We start from the raw sequence: 16,729 nt of genomic DNA, 5'->3' as shown, positions 1-16,729 counted from the left end.
AAATGTATTTTCATGCAGAAGCACATCAGACAACATTGTATCTAAAGGAATTTTGTTTTGTGCAAAGAGGAAGAAATCAGTGCTTCCTGGGGTACTGAGGAGTTGAATGAGGTCAGGATTCCCGTCGAGAGAAAGCATGGAAGAAATGGATAGAGAACATGGCAAAACATCACAAAACCACATGCATGTGTTGAAAACAAACTTCAAAAGAACCTCAAGAAAAAAAATAATGGTATTATGGACATTCAAAAACTAAATATGGATTATATTCTTAAGAGTAACCTGCTACACACATAAGAACAAAGAAATAAGACACAGAAATGGATGGAAAAATGACATCTCACAAATATAAATTGTCAATTTTTAAGTATCTCTATAAAGGAGGGCTGACAATAAAGTTGTCAGCCTCATGGGAAGAGGTTATTCACATGAGATACAATAAGGTGAAGGCCAAAGGCAGGAAAGATGCAGGCCCCAGAGGTGTTTGTGGACCATGAAGTTGGCTGAAGCATAACATGACAGGTTGGTAGTACCCAGCACTGGATTCTGCAAATACAGCCTATGAACAGGTGACAACATTCTGGGGCAGAGAAACTTGTCCAGAGTAAGAGAATTTGAAAGTATTATGGATTTTTCAAATGTTCCTGTCAATAAAGTATGTTTACAAAATCAGATGACAATGTTCAGTTGAAAATGCAGAAAAAGATTGAAAATATGGAAAAGTACTGAAGAGATTGGACAACATCTGTCACATGTAAAATAGGAGTATAATGTCAATTTTCTTGTGCGCAAGAATCTGGTGATGGTAGTATTATAAAGATGAGTGAATAAATAATAATTTGGCTGTTATAGCCTGTACATCCTTCAGAAAACAACAGGGAACCAGCACATTCCTCTTTCCCTCTCTCCCTGAGAACTGGGGAGCTCCTGCCAAAGCATGTGCTTAAAACGGTGATTAAGATAATAAAGCCATGTGTGTGGGAACTGTCTAACGGTGGTGGAAATACAGTGCTCACTCTACCCTTCTGCCTTGCATTCAGCAGCTCCTCAGCATCCTCAAGGCTACCCTGACAGCATGGTCTCATCTCTTCAAATCTTTACTGTCAGCTACCATTTTGGTGTCCTGACAACGTTATCACATAAGGAATAAGTGAAAAAACCTCAGATTATTTTATGGGATACAATAATTCTTTCTAATTTAATCTACTCTAATCTACTCTAATATCAAGGGGCTGCTATAAGCAACAACGGCAAAGTATTTTAAAATTGAAGCTTTAAAACACTTTATTGTATGATAATATTGTGACAATATATATGTCACAATCTTCCTGCATGTTGAAGTTAGTTAAAAGCAGAGAGGACTAAAGTCTTTCACAGAGCAGCTTTTAAAAAGTAACATACAATATTCAATGTACAGAAATATCTGTGGATGGAATAATAGGATTACATCTACAAACCTCTGGCTCCCCGACAAAACTGTAAGAGCTAAGAAAAAAGGCCTAGGACTCTTCATGGATAGTTCCATGGAACACATGATGCAATGTGTACTGGCAGTTAAAGCGAATATTAGGTTGCAAAAGGCACATGAAAGAAAACTAAAATTGCATTAATATAAAGCGATGGTTTACTATCATCTGGAATATTGTATTCAACTCTGGTCGTTGGAGGTCAAAAAAATTTAGAAAACAAAGAGTTCAGAGAAAAAGGAAGAGATTAATAAAGACATGAAAGGTTCTGACATCCCAAGAGATTGAATGGATTTGGAACAGTTAGTTTAGAGAAGAGATGAATGAGGGTAGCATGCAAAATAGAAGGTGGCAGGACAAATTATGAATGTGATTGCATTTTCCCTCCCTCTAAAACGACAAAGGAAAATTAATAAAATTTTAAAAGACTATATTTTAAACTGGAAGACTTTGAGTGCAACTCCCTTCCCCAAAATTTATTAGCTTAAAATAACATGAAGATTAAGAATATAATAGGGTTTAAAGCATAGTAGGGTCTAAAGCACAGTAGGGTTTGGATGTTTCAAATAAAACCTTTTTTTCCTGAGAGCTACGCAATTTTTCAAGTTTCGGAAAAAGAACTCCAACACACCTTGGGAGCAAGGAATTTATTTGTCCTAGTGGTATTTTACTTCTGAAGTTGTATATTGCTGTTTCTGAAACATTCTGGGGACAACTGATGTGGATCTCTTTCCAGGGTGGAGTGCTGGTTTGATCCAGCCTCGTACACTTCCCTCACTTCATTATTGGTAAAATCTTTTTTAATCCATAAACCACTCATTCTCCTCTCTCTCATTCTCTTCAATGCTAAGATGGTAAATATACCTGCCATCCATGACAATCATAATAGATCTATCACTAATTAAGTTCCTCACATTAAAGCAATCAGTATAAGCGTAAAGCTTTCCCCACACAAACATTAAATATATGCTTGTCAAAATTTCAACTCCTCTTCAACCGACTGACAAGGAAGCAGCAAAGATCACGTGATTCTCACCAAATACTCACAATATCCTCAACTCTAATTCTTCCACTCAGTTTATCTCCCAGTTTCAGAGCCTTTCATGTTCCTTATTTTATTTCTTTCTTTTCCTGTGCATTTCTCTCCTTACCTTCCATGTAACTGGAAAGTTTTGCTCTCAGTGTATGTTAAGTGCATCCTGCCACTGGCTCAAATCATATCTCAATCCTTCTGTCTACTTTACCGAAAAACTAAGTCAATCATTGAAGTCCACTTTTCTCATCACACTGGTATTCACTGGTATGTATCTGCTTAACATAAAACAATTACTGAAGTTTGGCTTTCTAATGCTCTATCTTCTTGTACCAGATTTTAAAAGAATGTATGTTCATCTGTCTCATGGCATGAATGATGTTATTTAACTATGCAAAATACTGTGATCTGCTTTTTATTTAGCCAGCACTTACAAACTAGACAGATAGATATCAGAGAGTTTACACTGTATCGCTATAAACTACATACACTGTAGTCCACTATATATACTATACATATTTATCTATATTAATGGGTTACGTATCTCAGAATGTGAAAAGGTCTCACTCTGGGATTTGAACACTGCCCAGTCTAGCAGGAAACATTCAGCCTTGATCTGCAATCAGTTAAATGCTTAGCCAAATGCCGGAGGTAGTGTTATATAGTTGCTTTTACTCCCCCGGCCAAAATACTGCTGAAGATCGTATTAGTCCATGCTTAAAACTTTTCTTAGATAGAAAGTACAGTGAACAGAGTAGTGGAAAACACCTTTCCATTCTATAAATTTCCCATTTGCTTTTACCTTAGGCTCATTTCTTTTAACAGTGAATTCAGAGTCAACTAGTAACTTCCACATCCTATCATTTCTTCGGGAGTGATGACACTTCAAATACAGATTCGGGAACATCACTGCAATCTCTAGCACCAAATTTCTCAAGGGAGTACAGATGCTAACAGCATGTACCTCCACTAAACCCTGTCAGTCTAGAAGATAGTGATATAAAAATCAGTCTTCCAGTGTCTGTGATTGCCATTCAGTGGTAAGATCCAGTGTTTAGCACTGGTTAGCAACAAAAATATAGTGAAGAATGTTTAAGACATACTCCCTACTTCTTTCTTGTAGCAATTTTCCCTCTTCTCTATGCACAGAGATGTACATATGCAAGTAAAAAAAGCCAGTACATAACTAGTTAAATAATGAAAACAATCTGTGCGGCCTTCCCAGGCACTGTGCTTGGATGTTCTAAGTAGTCCCTTTATTTGCAAGCAGAGTGTTTCTTCCTGAGAGAGGTAAAAGGTAGAAGAAGTGTTTGTATTATACAGCTGAATGACTGAATTGGGTCAGGTTGGGTCAGCCAGGTCAGTCTTAACAGCAGTAATAATGAACTGACAGACGTGATTATTATTCACATCCTAAGAAGAAACCACAGTACTTCCAATTCTGTGAAGTTCAAAAACACGGGTCAGACATCCAACAAGCCAGGAGACTGCCATAAAATTGTAAAGTTCTAGTTTATCTTTTAAAATCTCATTGTTGAGGCCTGTTTTTAAACTTTCAAGATCTTATGTACAACAGATAGACAGAGGTACTTTCTCTTCAGGCATCCCCTCACCTCCCTTATCCAAAATTCTTCACATCGTCTTGTAACATCAAGGTGCTCCCAAGGTTTTTATTCTGAATATTCTTGCTAATTCATTTACTTCTAGCCAGATCCCTTCTTTATCAGGCTGAAGGCACAGCTACTTTCCCATTGTTTCCCTAAAGGGAATTCCCAGTTTCCCTTCCAAAACACTCCATCTGCCGTCCTCAGTGTAGAAAGATGCTCATGTTGCTGAAGTCCCTGCCCTTCTTGCCAGCAAGTTCACTTTTCGCTTTTGTTCCACCCCTGCACAGAAGACAACGCAGCAGTAAGTTTCCTTCTGTGCCCACAGAGCCTCTCAGCCGCATTGCTCTTAAAGCCTGCAGGCCCTGAAGAACCTTTGCTATTACTCTGCTCTACAGTCAGGACATAGTCATACTTTTTGTAAATGTTTTTGCTGTAGATGACATGTCACATAACTTTATTGACATGCACGCTCCTCTATCCACAGGTATTTGGTATTGACATGACTATACCACAGATCCGAATCACAGAATGATATGGGGTTGGAAGGGACCTCTGGAGATCATCTAGTCCAACCCCCTGCCAAAGCAGGTCCACCCAGAGCAGGTTGCACAGGAACGTGTCCAGGTGGGTTTTGAATGTCTCCAGAGATGGAGACTCCACCACCTCTCTGGGCAGCCTGTTCCAGGGCTCTGCCACCATCAAAGTGAAGAAATTTCTCCTCATGTTTAGATGGAACTTCCTATGTTCAAGTTTGTGCCCATTTCCTCTTGTCCTGTCACTGGGCACCACCTTACTTTTGCCTTCCCAGATTACCCTCTGAGGATACGGCTTTAGCAGAATACTTATTATGGGTGCTATAGATTGTTGATCTTTCATGGAAAGATATGCTTTTCTAATACTGAGTCTTGATGCATAAAGTGACCGAAGGCGAGTGTCATGGTTTAACCCCAGTGGGCAGCTCAGCCCCACACAGCCGCTCGCTCACTCCCCCCCACAGTGGGATGGGGAGAGAATCAGAAGGGTAGAAGTGAGAAAACTCAGGGGTTGAGATAAAGACAGTTTTATAAGTAAAGCAAAAACTGTGTGTACAGGCAAAGCAAAATAAGGAATTAATTCTCTGCTTCCCACCGGCAGGCAGTTGTTCAGCCATGTCCAGGAAAGGAGGACTCCATCACGTAACAGTTGCTTGGGAAGACAAATACCATAACTCTGAACATGCCCTCTTCCTTATTCTCCCCCCAGCTTTTACTGCTGAGCACCATGTCATATGGTATGGAATATCCCTTTGGTCAGTTGGGGTCACTGTCCCAGCTGTGCCCCACTGACCTTCTTGTGCACCCCCAGACTTCTTGTTGGTGGGGTGGCGTGAGAAGCAGAAAAGCCCTTGATTCTGTCTTAAGCACTGCTCAGTGGTAACTAAAACATCCCTGTGTTAGCAGCACTGTTCTCAGCACAAATCCAAAACACAGCCCCATACCAGATACTATGAAGAAAATGAACTCTGTCCCAGTCAAAACCAGCACAGCAAGCAACCCTGAAGGCAACGAGGTTTATGGTCTGCAGTGAAAAGCCACCCAGAAAAGCAAGTATATTCCCAGACTCTTATAATCAGCTCATAATGCGGTTTTAACGATGGATTGTGAGTAGCACATACACAACTAACTCACAGGAGAACATGCCTTAAATATTTTCATATTCATGAATTTATACAAATAACAAAAATGAATATATAGGCAAAAAAATGTTTTCTGCAAGTTCATGGAAAAAAGGTCAGATTACGCACATTTCGGTAATGGTTTCTGGAAGGTTCGTTGGGATTTCGGTAAGGCCTTTCCCACGACAGTCCACAATGTTGTTACTACAGGTGCATGCAGTGGGGCAATGCAAGACACTGCAGGACGGAGCCATGAAGGACTGGTGACCTGCAAAGGGAAAGAGTTTCTCAAAAAATGGCACAATACTGTCCAACACTACTCCAGTTTACCTCAACAGTACGACATCACATTTTATACTTCCTTGGAAAATTTAAGGCAGAACTTCTAAAATAAACATTGTAGCTCATCAATACTTTTGAATTGCATTAATTTAAATACCCAGTTAATAGCAACATGTTGATACAATACTGAGAAATGAAAGACAAATACTAAATTTCTATGCTAGCATTACATTCTTTTTCAACTTCTTTAGCAACTCACATTCAATATAATCTTGTTAAAGCAGACTAAGTGTGATCAATTTTTCAGGTATATGTTATTTATTCTGCGGTTTTAAAAACTAATTACTGATTTATTTCGTTTTCAGAATTTTGTGTAGTATTAAAAATGCGTGTCAACAGAAATGAATGAACTTTGCTACAAAGACCGAAGGTGTCCTGCTTGTTGTGTTCTGTTCTACAAATACAAATTTGTACTACAAATACTTATTTGGGCACAGTCCTTCAGTTACATATCGCTTACAGACAATTTTGGAGTTACGACATTTTCCTTCGGTCACACAAAAATAAATAAAGGCTTTAACTTCACAGTTCATACTCTCTCTGCGTGAGCTCAGCAGACTTCTTCCTCCCACTATCTACTACTCTTACAAACTCAGGTGGCCAATTTGCACAACTTGCCCACCCCAATCCCCCCAAGTTCTTGTGCTGTGTGTTAAACTCAGCATTTGTAATTGCATTTAAACATAAACACTTCATATTTATGTACGTTTTAGAAAGTAAACAACCTACTGTATTTTCCTGCAAATAGATTGCACAAGTTATACTATACTAATGCACTCATTCTTGTATTGATTTAATGATACAAAATTGCTGTTTTGTAATGATAATATGGAAAGGCACAAAGGGATGAGAAAGGCACGAAGCCCTCTTTTTCTTTCCTTTTTTTTTATTAAGGTAAAAGAAAGCTAGAGACTGATTTGAGATTTTCAGAGGAAAAAAACTTCTTGACTATGAAACCACAACAATCTAAGATCTCTCTCACTATATTTAATGTTATATATTAACACAGGAAGGGTTCATTGATAACGTAAGTTGCAGCCAGTGTTGTTCCTACTTACAACTTCAAATAACAACCGCTCAAGTTTTAAATTACTGAAAAGGTTAGTCTTTTGAGATAGTAGTTTAAAATATAATAATTTGGTTTCATATTTATTTATGTGTTACCAAAGTACAAACAGCTGCCAAAACTAATAACACCTACTACTCTTTTTATACTAACAGGCAGGAAATATTTCACCTGCCTCTATTAAACAAAAATACAGTGATCCAGGGAGAAAACATGGTTATTCCCCTTCCTCAAAATCAGCATTATAATAACTAAATTACTAAACTGTTCTTGACACTTGGTCTCTGCAGCCATACCACTGACAAGTAAGATACATGAAGTGATCTTCTTAGGAACCCTTTAAAGTGTGCATAAAAGCAGAATGAATGGTAAGAAGACGGTTAGCATTTGCCATGCAAAGATGGCAGTGCCTTACGCTTTGATGTCAGAGGCTTGTTAAATAAGGACAAAACATTGTGCCCTCCACAAAGCTCTTTTAAAAGCATAGACCTGTGGAAATCTTGGCATATTTGGCAATAAGCTTCTGGGGGTCTGCCGAAAATCCACCTGGAGAAACAACCCTGCTGAATCACCGACAGCCAGCTCTATTCGTGTTGGTTCTTAATGTTTGTGAGGAAACTTGAAACAGTAGTCAAAGTTTATAGAAAACTTTCAATCTGAGTTTAGAAATATTTAAGTAAGAAAAATAAACTTGCCTTCTTCCTCATCTAGAAGACATGAATAAAGGAAAAAAAATTGAATAGAGAAAATTTGATTAGTAATGAACTGTTAGTCATTCCATTATTTCATATCAGAAAATAACCTGATGCACTAAAGCATACCAATAACATTCAGAAAGTTACTTAGGGATTCAGAATATTATTTAAACTGCAGAAAATAACAAGAAAAAGCAACAACCCGTACAGTTAAAAAAGAATAATTCCTTATTACTGAAGGTCTTACGTTCCCAGCCAGTGCACCTGTTATTTCATTTTCTGCATCTCTCCCCCATAATTACACTTTTAGAAGGCTACACAACCTATGTGAATGCAGCATTTACACCAAATTTGTAAGGACAGAAACACCCCCCCACAAGCTACAACAGCAATAAAAATGATTAGTTAATTTTGAAATAAGCATTAACGCTCGGATTATGTGAAAGCCAGCAAAAGTCACCCCGCAGCAGTAGCGGTCACCGCTGAGCTGTCGGGAAGTGTGTCTTAACACAGGACTCGGGGGGCGAATCCGTGTCCCTTACCGCTGCAGACAAATTCCCGTTTCTGGACCTCGGCGACGTTGTGTCCCCGGAGGTGGGATGGCCCCATGCACTGGGTGTAGAGGCCGACCCGCGGCCGCTGCCGCAGCCAGTCGGACAGCCAGGCCAGGTGGCAGTCGCAGTAGAGGTTGTTGGAGTGAAGACGACTGCATGGAAAGAACCACGTCAATACTTTCAAATTAGGAAGAACAACCAGAAAAGGAACCCATTTTCCCAGCAGCGCCCACCCCCTCCACCCCCCCCCCCTCCAGCAAGCAACTATGCTGCTTTATTAATAAAAATTATTAATGAGGTATCAATTTTTCACATCTTTCATTGAAAGTCTGGGAGATAAATGCTAATAAATAAAACTATAAAAGCAGCAAAATTCCTTTTTATTTGTGGTCTAATTAATTGAAAAAAAAAAAAAAGAAAAAAAAAGGCTTCCTAATAAAGTAACCTATCTGTAGTTTCTCTTCTCTTGTCTAAAATAAAGAAGTAAATATACGAGAGCTTGAAAGCTGTCACGGGACTCTTTAGTCCAGATCTGTACAAATAGCGAATAAGAAAAAAAAAATGGCTCAAGTAAATTGCCTTGTAGTGATAATATACTGTCAGAAAAAAGAGTTAATAAAAGATTTGGTTTCCAATTAGATATATCTGTAAGTCTGGCCATTATTAGTCTCTATAGAAACAGCCTACAAAATCCCTTTAACAGGTCATATTCATTTTCTGCTGAACAAGACAGAGTAATAACTCAATATAAAACACCTTCTTTCACATCCCTCTTCTGATTTCCTCTCTTTTTTGTTTAATCACAGAAAGAGGGATTAGCTGCTTTTGGCTCCTAGGGACTTACGTTCTAAGCAAAGCCTGAAATTAAAAGACCAAATGGCAGCAAGTGATGGAATTAAGTAAGTTGCCTCTCTGTTGGCAGGGTCCAACGCAAAACCATGGCTCCTGGCCAAGTGGCAAAAAGCACTTTGCCATTGATAAAATATCAGACAAATGTATTCACTAAATTAGGTAAATTACTTTTCTCTGGCTCTTACATTTTCTCAAACTACAGAAAAGGATGTCCAGAGGTATAAATCAGATCCTTACTCAGAATCATCCATAACAGAGTAATGTCATTTTGGTCCTTTTTAGTTAATGTGCTCAATCCTAACTAAATAACTGGAAAGGAAGTGCAAGAAAACCAGGATTTAGACAAGGGGTCCAATTAATTAATGAAAAAAGCAACTGTAAAGCAACATGAAATGTGTAACCAACATAAAAGATTTTAACTCACTCACATTCCTCCCCCCCCCATAAATGACTAGAAATTAAAGGCAATGTATTTTCCTGTTCTAATTCTTGGGTGGGTGCTTTGCAAATACAGCTCACAATACAGCACCCTCTTTCAGTGCAATCTGCGGCCAGCTGTAGGCAAGAACACCATTGCAAAGCAGAACTAATGCTGCTGAAATCAATACGGTTAAACAAGCATATTCTGACTGCAAATGGGATGTTACAGCTACAACCTAGGACTCTGTGTGTCCATTTTCTTTTGTTTCTAAAATAAATTTTCAAAAGATGAAATATCCCACCAAAAAAAAAGGGTAAATGTTGCTAATCTGATTCACTGTAATTTGTGGTTCAGAATATAAACTGTATTTGAAGGTTTGAAAGAGGCACAGACATTCCTGTTTTCAAGTCTCGGACCCAAAAGAATGGAATGAAATTCTATTCTCAAAATATACCTGAGGCCACCAAAAGCCCATGGTCACCATAATTCAAGCACTCTTGCCATTGTCCAAGCAAGAATAGCTATGAAATAAGCAAGAATTCCATTATGAAATCAACAGAACTACTCACTGAAGTCTCTTCAGTTACGAAAGGTGTGTTAACTCGAGTGAATAGCCCTACTGATTTCAAAACAGTTGTGCAACCCAACATGCGTAAAAGAAAATGGACAGGCTCTTTGTAAAAGTAGTTTTTTAACAGTAAGAGCTACTCTTGAACTCCGATAGAAACATCCCATTCATTTTTGATTCCCACTTCACTGGAAAATCTGTTTGAAAGAGTCTCAGGACTAAACCTTGATATTTTCTGGTTGTGTCTCAACACAATACACATTTATTCTTAGTTCAGTATAAACATACAAAAGACATAACTCCAAACCATATCAACCTCCATTCACACTCTTTTCGCTGTGCTTTGTTTTAGAAGCCTGAAGTGTTCTTCTGTGAAAGTCATAACCTCTAAAAAGGGGGACCTTATTGTAAATGCTGACACAACTTTAATTATAATAGCACTACCGGATGATGCTATAATTTTATGTTACAAAGAATGTTGGAAAGCCGGTTTAGTTTAATTAGGTCTGCTAGCAGTACAGTAATAAAAGCATAAAGATTTCCCATTTATCACATCTGACAGCCAATCAAAGATCCTTCCATGTTCCTAAATGAAATGTGACCCCTTCAATAGCTCAAAGTAAAACAAATTTTTGACTTTCAAAAAACATCAATTTCTTTTTCTATACAGCTGTAACATATAAAAGAGAATTTCCCTCCTGCCCCCATCTTTTTTGTTAGAAGGTGAAGCTTTTCTGTGATTGAATACAGCAGTATGGAAAATCCAGTTGGGAAAAGGCCATGAAACCATTTTCATAGGCTAATTCATCCCACATCCTAAAAAGGCTGATGGAAAAGGATGCAACTGCTTCTTTATCTCCTGAGCCCCACGTATCATCTTTGGGGTCACTTGTTAGTTTTACCTTTCAGAATTAGCTGCCAGGCTCACACAGACTTCACATTCGCCAACCTCATGCTACCTCAACATTGTTTTAATTGAGCTTATGCTTTTTTTTGCCTGTATACCTATTTATAGACCACCGGCAAATCTTGATTGAGGTAAAAATGACATACAGGACTGATAAAAATGGCAGCCAGTTCCAGCTGGGACTACTTACAACGTTCTGAGTTTGGGCATATGGTTGAAACTTGCCACGGACAGTCGAGTGATGTTGTTATTGTTGAGAGTGCTGCAAAGTCAAGAAGAAGCCCATTAACATGTTACAGTTATGTCGCATTTGCTACACTTTTAAAAAAGGCATGGCTAATGAAGATCATAGTGCAGTGTTTTTAAGAACTGGTAGCAGGAAAATCCCCATGCTTTTAGATGTACTTTTCCTCCCTATTCAATCCTTGGTAAAACACTATGCTTTGACCATTCCGTAAATAATCCTAAGTAATGTGAAGTCCCAGTAACCTACAACTCGCTCAAACGGAGCTTCCACCAATAGCAAGAACTTCTATGGCATTCAAGCTAAGCTCATCATCCTGATGTAAAATAGAGTGTTCTTGGAGAAAATAACTCGATTCTAGGACTCTGGTTTCTCCTGCTATCTTCTGAGAGTCTGTATGTTTTGACAGAGGATACAAGTACAAGATCTGCCTGTTTTTTCAAGAATTTTAGGAAAAGAATAACTCTGGGCTGCAATTAGGTTTTATACAGAATAGAGTTGCGATAGATGATTCAGAGCTGCATGAACAATAGGGGAGGTTCTGCTATATGACAGAAGGAGTCAGGCATCTTAATACTTTAGTAAACTAATAATTTAAATTTTAAATTTAAGGTGCCTGGAATTTGACATAAAAACTAGGAACAAAGCTTAGCCAATTGTTGGCTAGCACAGACCCGTCATACTCTGCAAGTGTAGTTTGTAAAGAGAATGAAACTTTATGAATGATCCTGCAGTTAAATATTGTCTTTAGGCTGCAAATAAAATGCAAACAAGCTTGACTCCAGAACATGGTAACAGCGACAGAATTTACGGTTTTGACTTAGAGATTACTCAGTTGAGCAGAATGGAGAATGTGCTCTGGGATTTTAAACACATAACTGTGGCACTAAAGATTAATAATTCCCACTGACCAAATTTTTCCCCTTTTGAAACAAAGTGCTTTACTTTTTTTTTTTCTTTTTTTCTTTTTATTTTTAAACCACAAAGTATAATTTGTGCTCCTTTTGAATACATTTTTAAGTACTCTCTGATCCAGAAACACAGAAAAGTAAATTTGCAGCACCCCAAACAGGATCAGGTTATTCACCTCCACGCTAACCAAGCAATTAATTACTGGTGCAACGTGCTGCATTTTACCTTTGTGTGCTTACTCATTCCACGTCCTACATGTTTTCTTCACTGTGCATAAGGGATCTCCCTTGTGTGCCCTTAGGGCTTCATAAACAAAGAGGAGAATAATCAAAAGAAGAAGAAAAAGGGAGCATCATGCCCTTTTTCAAAACAGAACAAAACCGAAACAACAAAAAAAAAATGGCCAAGTGGGTATATCCGCAAAAGCCCTTTTGATGAATAAATGACAATCGGTAAATGCTGGCAGGATTTTCTTACAATGTTCACATGATAAATGACAGCTCTCTTAGTTCTTCCTGCATGACTTCTTACAAGGCTTTAAAATCATATCTTTTCAATGAAAGGAATGGAAATTGGTACATATTTCCATAGCTGTTAGCTCTTTAAAGAAGGTGTATCTACTAATGTTTTAATTTTCAATTTCAGGTGTTTGACATTTGCCTCCATATTTTGTATGCATGAGCTATTCATAAATTTTTGCAAGGGTACAGAAAAGTATCAGTAGTAGATGTAAGGGATACACAAGGAATTAAATAATTTTCATTAACAATTTCTGATGATGAAAACACTTGATTTCATTACAGAGATGTAATTAAAAAAAGTTGGCTCAATACTTTTACCTAAGTGTTACAGACAATTGCAAAGAGTGTGATGACTGGAAGACATATTTTTAATTTCTTAGATACTTTAATTTTTTTAATATGACAGCGCTATGTATTTTCCCATAGTTACTGTTTCCCCAGTACAGCAGATTTTTCTCTTAAAATAAAAAAAGAAAGAGAAAAAGGAAAAATAAAATTTCACAGAAATTCACAGGGAGGATTGCACCAATAATTGCTTTCATCTTTCAGAATTGTCCAGATTTCAGGTTGATTTTGCATCTTTAACACTAACAGCCTCTAAGATTCTGCAATTATTTAGCCAATACATAAGACCTGTTACTTGGGCAAACATTTCAAACTGTCACTAAAACAGGATTACAACCTAAGTAACTTAAAAGATTATTTAAAAGCTTTATCATATACTTGTATTTTGAAGTAAAATACAAATTCTGAGCTTAGATAGATTAATCAACTCCAAATGAAAACAAAATATGTAGTCTTATTTGCTACCCAGTGCATACACAGTATGGTCTCATCTACATATCTTTCACTATTTAAACCATAGTGGAAAGAAGCTGAATTAGACACAAACTCTTCAGGATCATTTGAAATATCTATCGCATTTTTTTAAAAAAAAACTTAATCTTTATGTCATTGCTTAGGACATAACATAATTCAAGGTAGTAAACATTTAGTTGTAGATTTGAACAATGCTAATATTCTGTGTATACTCATTCACAAAATTCTAAACTACCCACTTTTCCAGCAGACTATTATTTAACAGAATTTTTTTTCCTTTTTTGCATTCATTGAAATCAATGTGAAAATTTCACCGCTGACTTCAACTGGCAAAGGTGACTTTTTAAGAACATTAAAAATTGCAAGCATTAAAAATGCAGAAAATATTTATTTTTTTTTAAATTTAACACGTTCACTTGTAAAGAAAGGCTTGTATTAAAAAATGTAATAACCAGATTAAGCCATCACCGGAAAAGTTATTCTGTCATATACATGAGTTCTAAAGATAAAAATCTCACAGAACATCAGGTTTACTGACAGACAACCAACAATTCACAACTTCACAACTAGATGTAATATTGAATCTACAGTATATTTTACATGGCTTTATACCAGAAAGCGAACTATAGGCTTGTTATTCTATAATTACAACATACAAAAATCAAATTTAGCTGTCAGATCCATTCACTCATAAGAAAGACCAACTATTGCTTAATAATAAAACACTTTACCACCAACAGCTCACGTATTCTTTAGTTTCTTGGACATGCAGACACTATCTATTGCCAGAGAAGCTTCTTTATTTCAGAATGTTAAAACAAACAAGCAAATAAACAAAAAAAAACCACCTTCCCTCACCCCCAACAAGGTGTTGTGATTTACCAAGCGTGATTCAAACTACCGTGAAGTAACTCACTGAGACACAAAGTCTTTCACTTCTCTTAATGTAAAAAGCCCAGAAAAAAAAAAGTGACATTTTGACTGACAAAGCAAATATTTCAGGAATGTGTCCCGCACCTCAAATTCTCTGGGAAGCGAGGCACTTTGCTCATTACAGTAACTGTTTTCAGGTCAGAGGTCACCGATGATAATTTCGGTACCTTTAACCTCACTGATGGCCACTTTGAGACAGCAAGAAAAAGTATGCAAAAGTGTATTGCAATACTAACCTTCAGTGAGATAAAAAAGATGTTTTTCTAACTGTATGTATTTATACACATAAAATTTAAAATGTTAAAAAAAGCAGTTAATGTGGACGTGCTAAACATCTCAACACACAGCATGAGTGTTTGATAGGAAAGTGTCCAGGATATTGTCCCTTAAACAGAGCCTGAAAGATCAAATGGATGTCAGAGGATACAACAAAGGCAATCCTGACGATGTTCAGCACTTCAAGAGTGATGGATAATTTACAAAATTAATTGGATTCATTAATCCCCCCTCCCATTTCAAAAGGGAATATATTCTTTTCTTACAGTATCCGCCATGTGCTTTGTTGTTATGATTTTTTTTTTTTTTTTTCAAATTGTGTGTAATGGTTGTCTTGCAGAGTACAGGAATATCTCTGCCTCTCCACACATTTTTACCATTGTATAGCTCATCGCAACGGATTATTTTAAAGACATCTTTTCACTAGACCATCCTGACACCGGGCTGCAGCTCGTAGATAAGCTTTTACATTAGTACTCCCCAGATACTGAGCTCTCGCTACAAGTAAGAGATAGAGGAATACTTACAGCACTTCCAGGTCGCGCAGAGCCCTAAATGCCCCATCTTCAATACAGCTGATCTGGTTGTAATCCAGCTGCCTGTTAACGAGATTAGGAAGGTATTTGTAAGGGAGAGGAGCCTTGGCAGCGGTGGGTGCGAAGCGAGCCTGGGGAAGGGCCGGCACAGCTGGGCCACGGGAACCGAAACGCTCCGGGAAAACCACTCGCACGCCGGAGACGGACACACAGCATGCTGGCCTGGACGCTGCCACAGAAATCCCTTTTTGTTCTGAACTGTCTGCGCAAAAACGGCAGCGCTGGGAAAGCTCCAGTAAATAATAACTGCACCTTATATTAAATGCCAAAGGAATGCAATTTCATTACATCAAGAAAAGCTATCCATTAAAAGCTCTCAGCGTCATCTTGCTGAAACAATTTCATTAAGGTAAAGGACGGTAAATCACTTAATGTCACACGCATCCCCTCGGTGACCTAACAGAATCCATTTATCAGAGCAGCCCAGCTGCATGTTAATTCCACCCGCCGCGGCAGGGACCGGCAGGAGACACCACTTTTAGGGGTCCCTCTGCGTGTGTGCACGCCTGGACCGGGGGGGAGGTGCGGGGCTGGGGGGGGGGGGGGTGGGGGTTAGAATAATCACCTTCTAGAATATTTCTAAACATAGAAATAACAGTGACCAAGGTATTTACCTCCTTGGTTGCTTATCGCCTTTAATTCTGCTCCAAATGAAACAAGTATTTCTGCTGTAACCTTCAGTATGTGGTTTTCTACGTACTTTGTGCTCTCTGCAATTATATGCAGATAGGATGTTGCAACGGAGCCCTTGAATTCTGGACATAAAACTCAGCAATCCATCCCATACATTATTAATCTTTGACTATTAAGTTATGAAAAATTTACATTCCTTTCTCTGAAGAATATCATTACCTTTTCAATTCAAAACATTGATACAGTACGTACTGCCCAATTAAAAAAGTCTGCTGAAATTAACACTTGTGCAAATACAAAATCCCATTTTCTCTGCTGATAAAAGCTCTTCCTATAAATACTGCCCTGTCTGTGCGTTTCAGGGCACATCTTGCAAAGCAAAGATGATACAACCTCACTTTAAACAACCAGAAGATCTTCTCCAAGCCAGTAACTTGTCAATGTCAGATAATATATATGTGTATGAACAATACTAAGAAAATGAACAAAATACAAATGAACTCTGCCCTTCTGTCTTCAATTATATATTAGCTAGCAGGGCTAATGAGGCTTTTACTAAAGCATTTTCTGTGATTCTTCAGAATCTATGATAATGTTTTACTTTATTAATAAATCATCACACCCACTGTT

General features: G+C 37.8%; 1 protein-coding gene across 5 annotated transcripts in view; it reads right to left on the bottom strand.

Moving 5' to 3' along the window:
- SLIT2 (slit guidance ligand 2) overlaps positions 1-16,729 on the bottom strand; it is a 257,533-nt gene that overhangs the window by 82,575 nt on the left and 158,229 nt on the right. For 2 of the 5 annotated variants that reach the window (XM_074147925.1, XM_074147927.1), the window contains exons 6-9: positions 15,398-15,469; positions 11,356-11,427; positions 8,406-8,569; positions 5,890-6,028 (exon numbers count right to left, since the gene is read on the bottom strand). In XM_074147925.1, coding sequence (XP_074004026.1) covers positions 5,890-6,028; positions 8,406-8,569; positions 11,356-11,427; positions 15,398-15,469 — 447 coding nt within the window. Of the gene's footprint in view, positions 1-5,889; positions 6,029-7,863; positions 7,876-8,379; positions 8,570-11,355; positions 11,428-15,397; positions 15,470-16,729 lie in introns of all 5 variants that reach the window. The other 3 variants (XM_074147926.1, XM_074147922.1, XM_074147924.1) reach the window with 3 other exon arrangements.

This window comes from Numenius arquata, chromosome 5, assembly GCF_964106895.1.
Source record: "Numenius arquata chromosome 5, bNumArq3.hap1.1, whole genome shotgun sequence".
Lineage (NCBI taxonomy): Eukaryota > Metazoa > Chordata > Aves > Charadriiformes > Scolopacidae > Numenius > Numenius arquata.
This window is presented reverse-complemented; position numbering and strand designations above follow the sequence as displayed.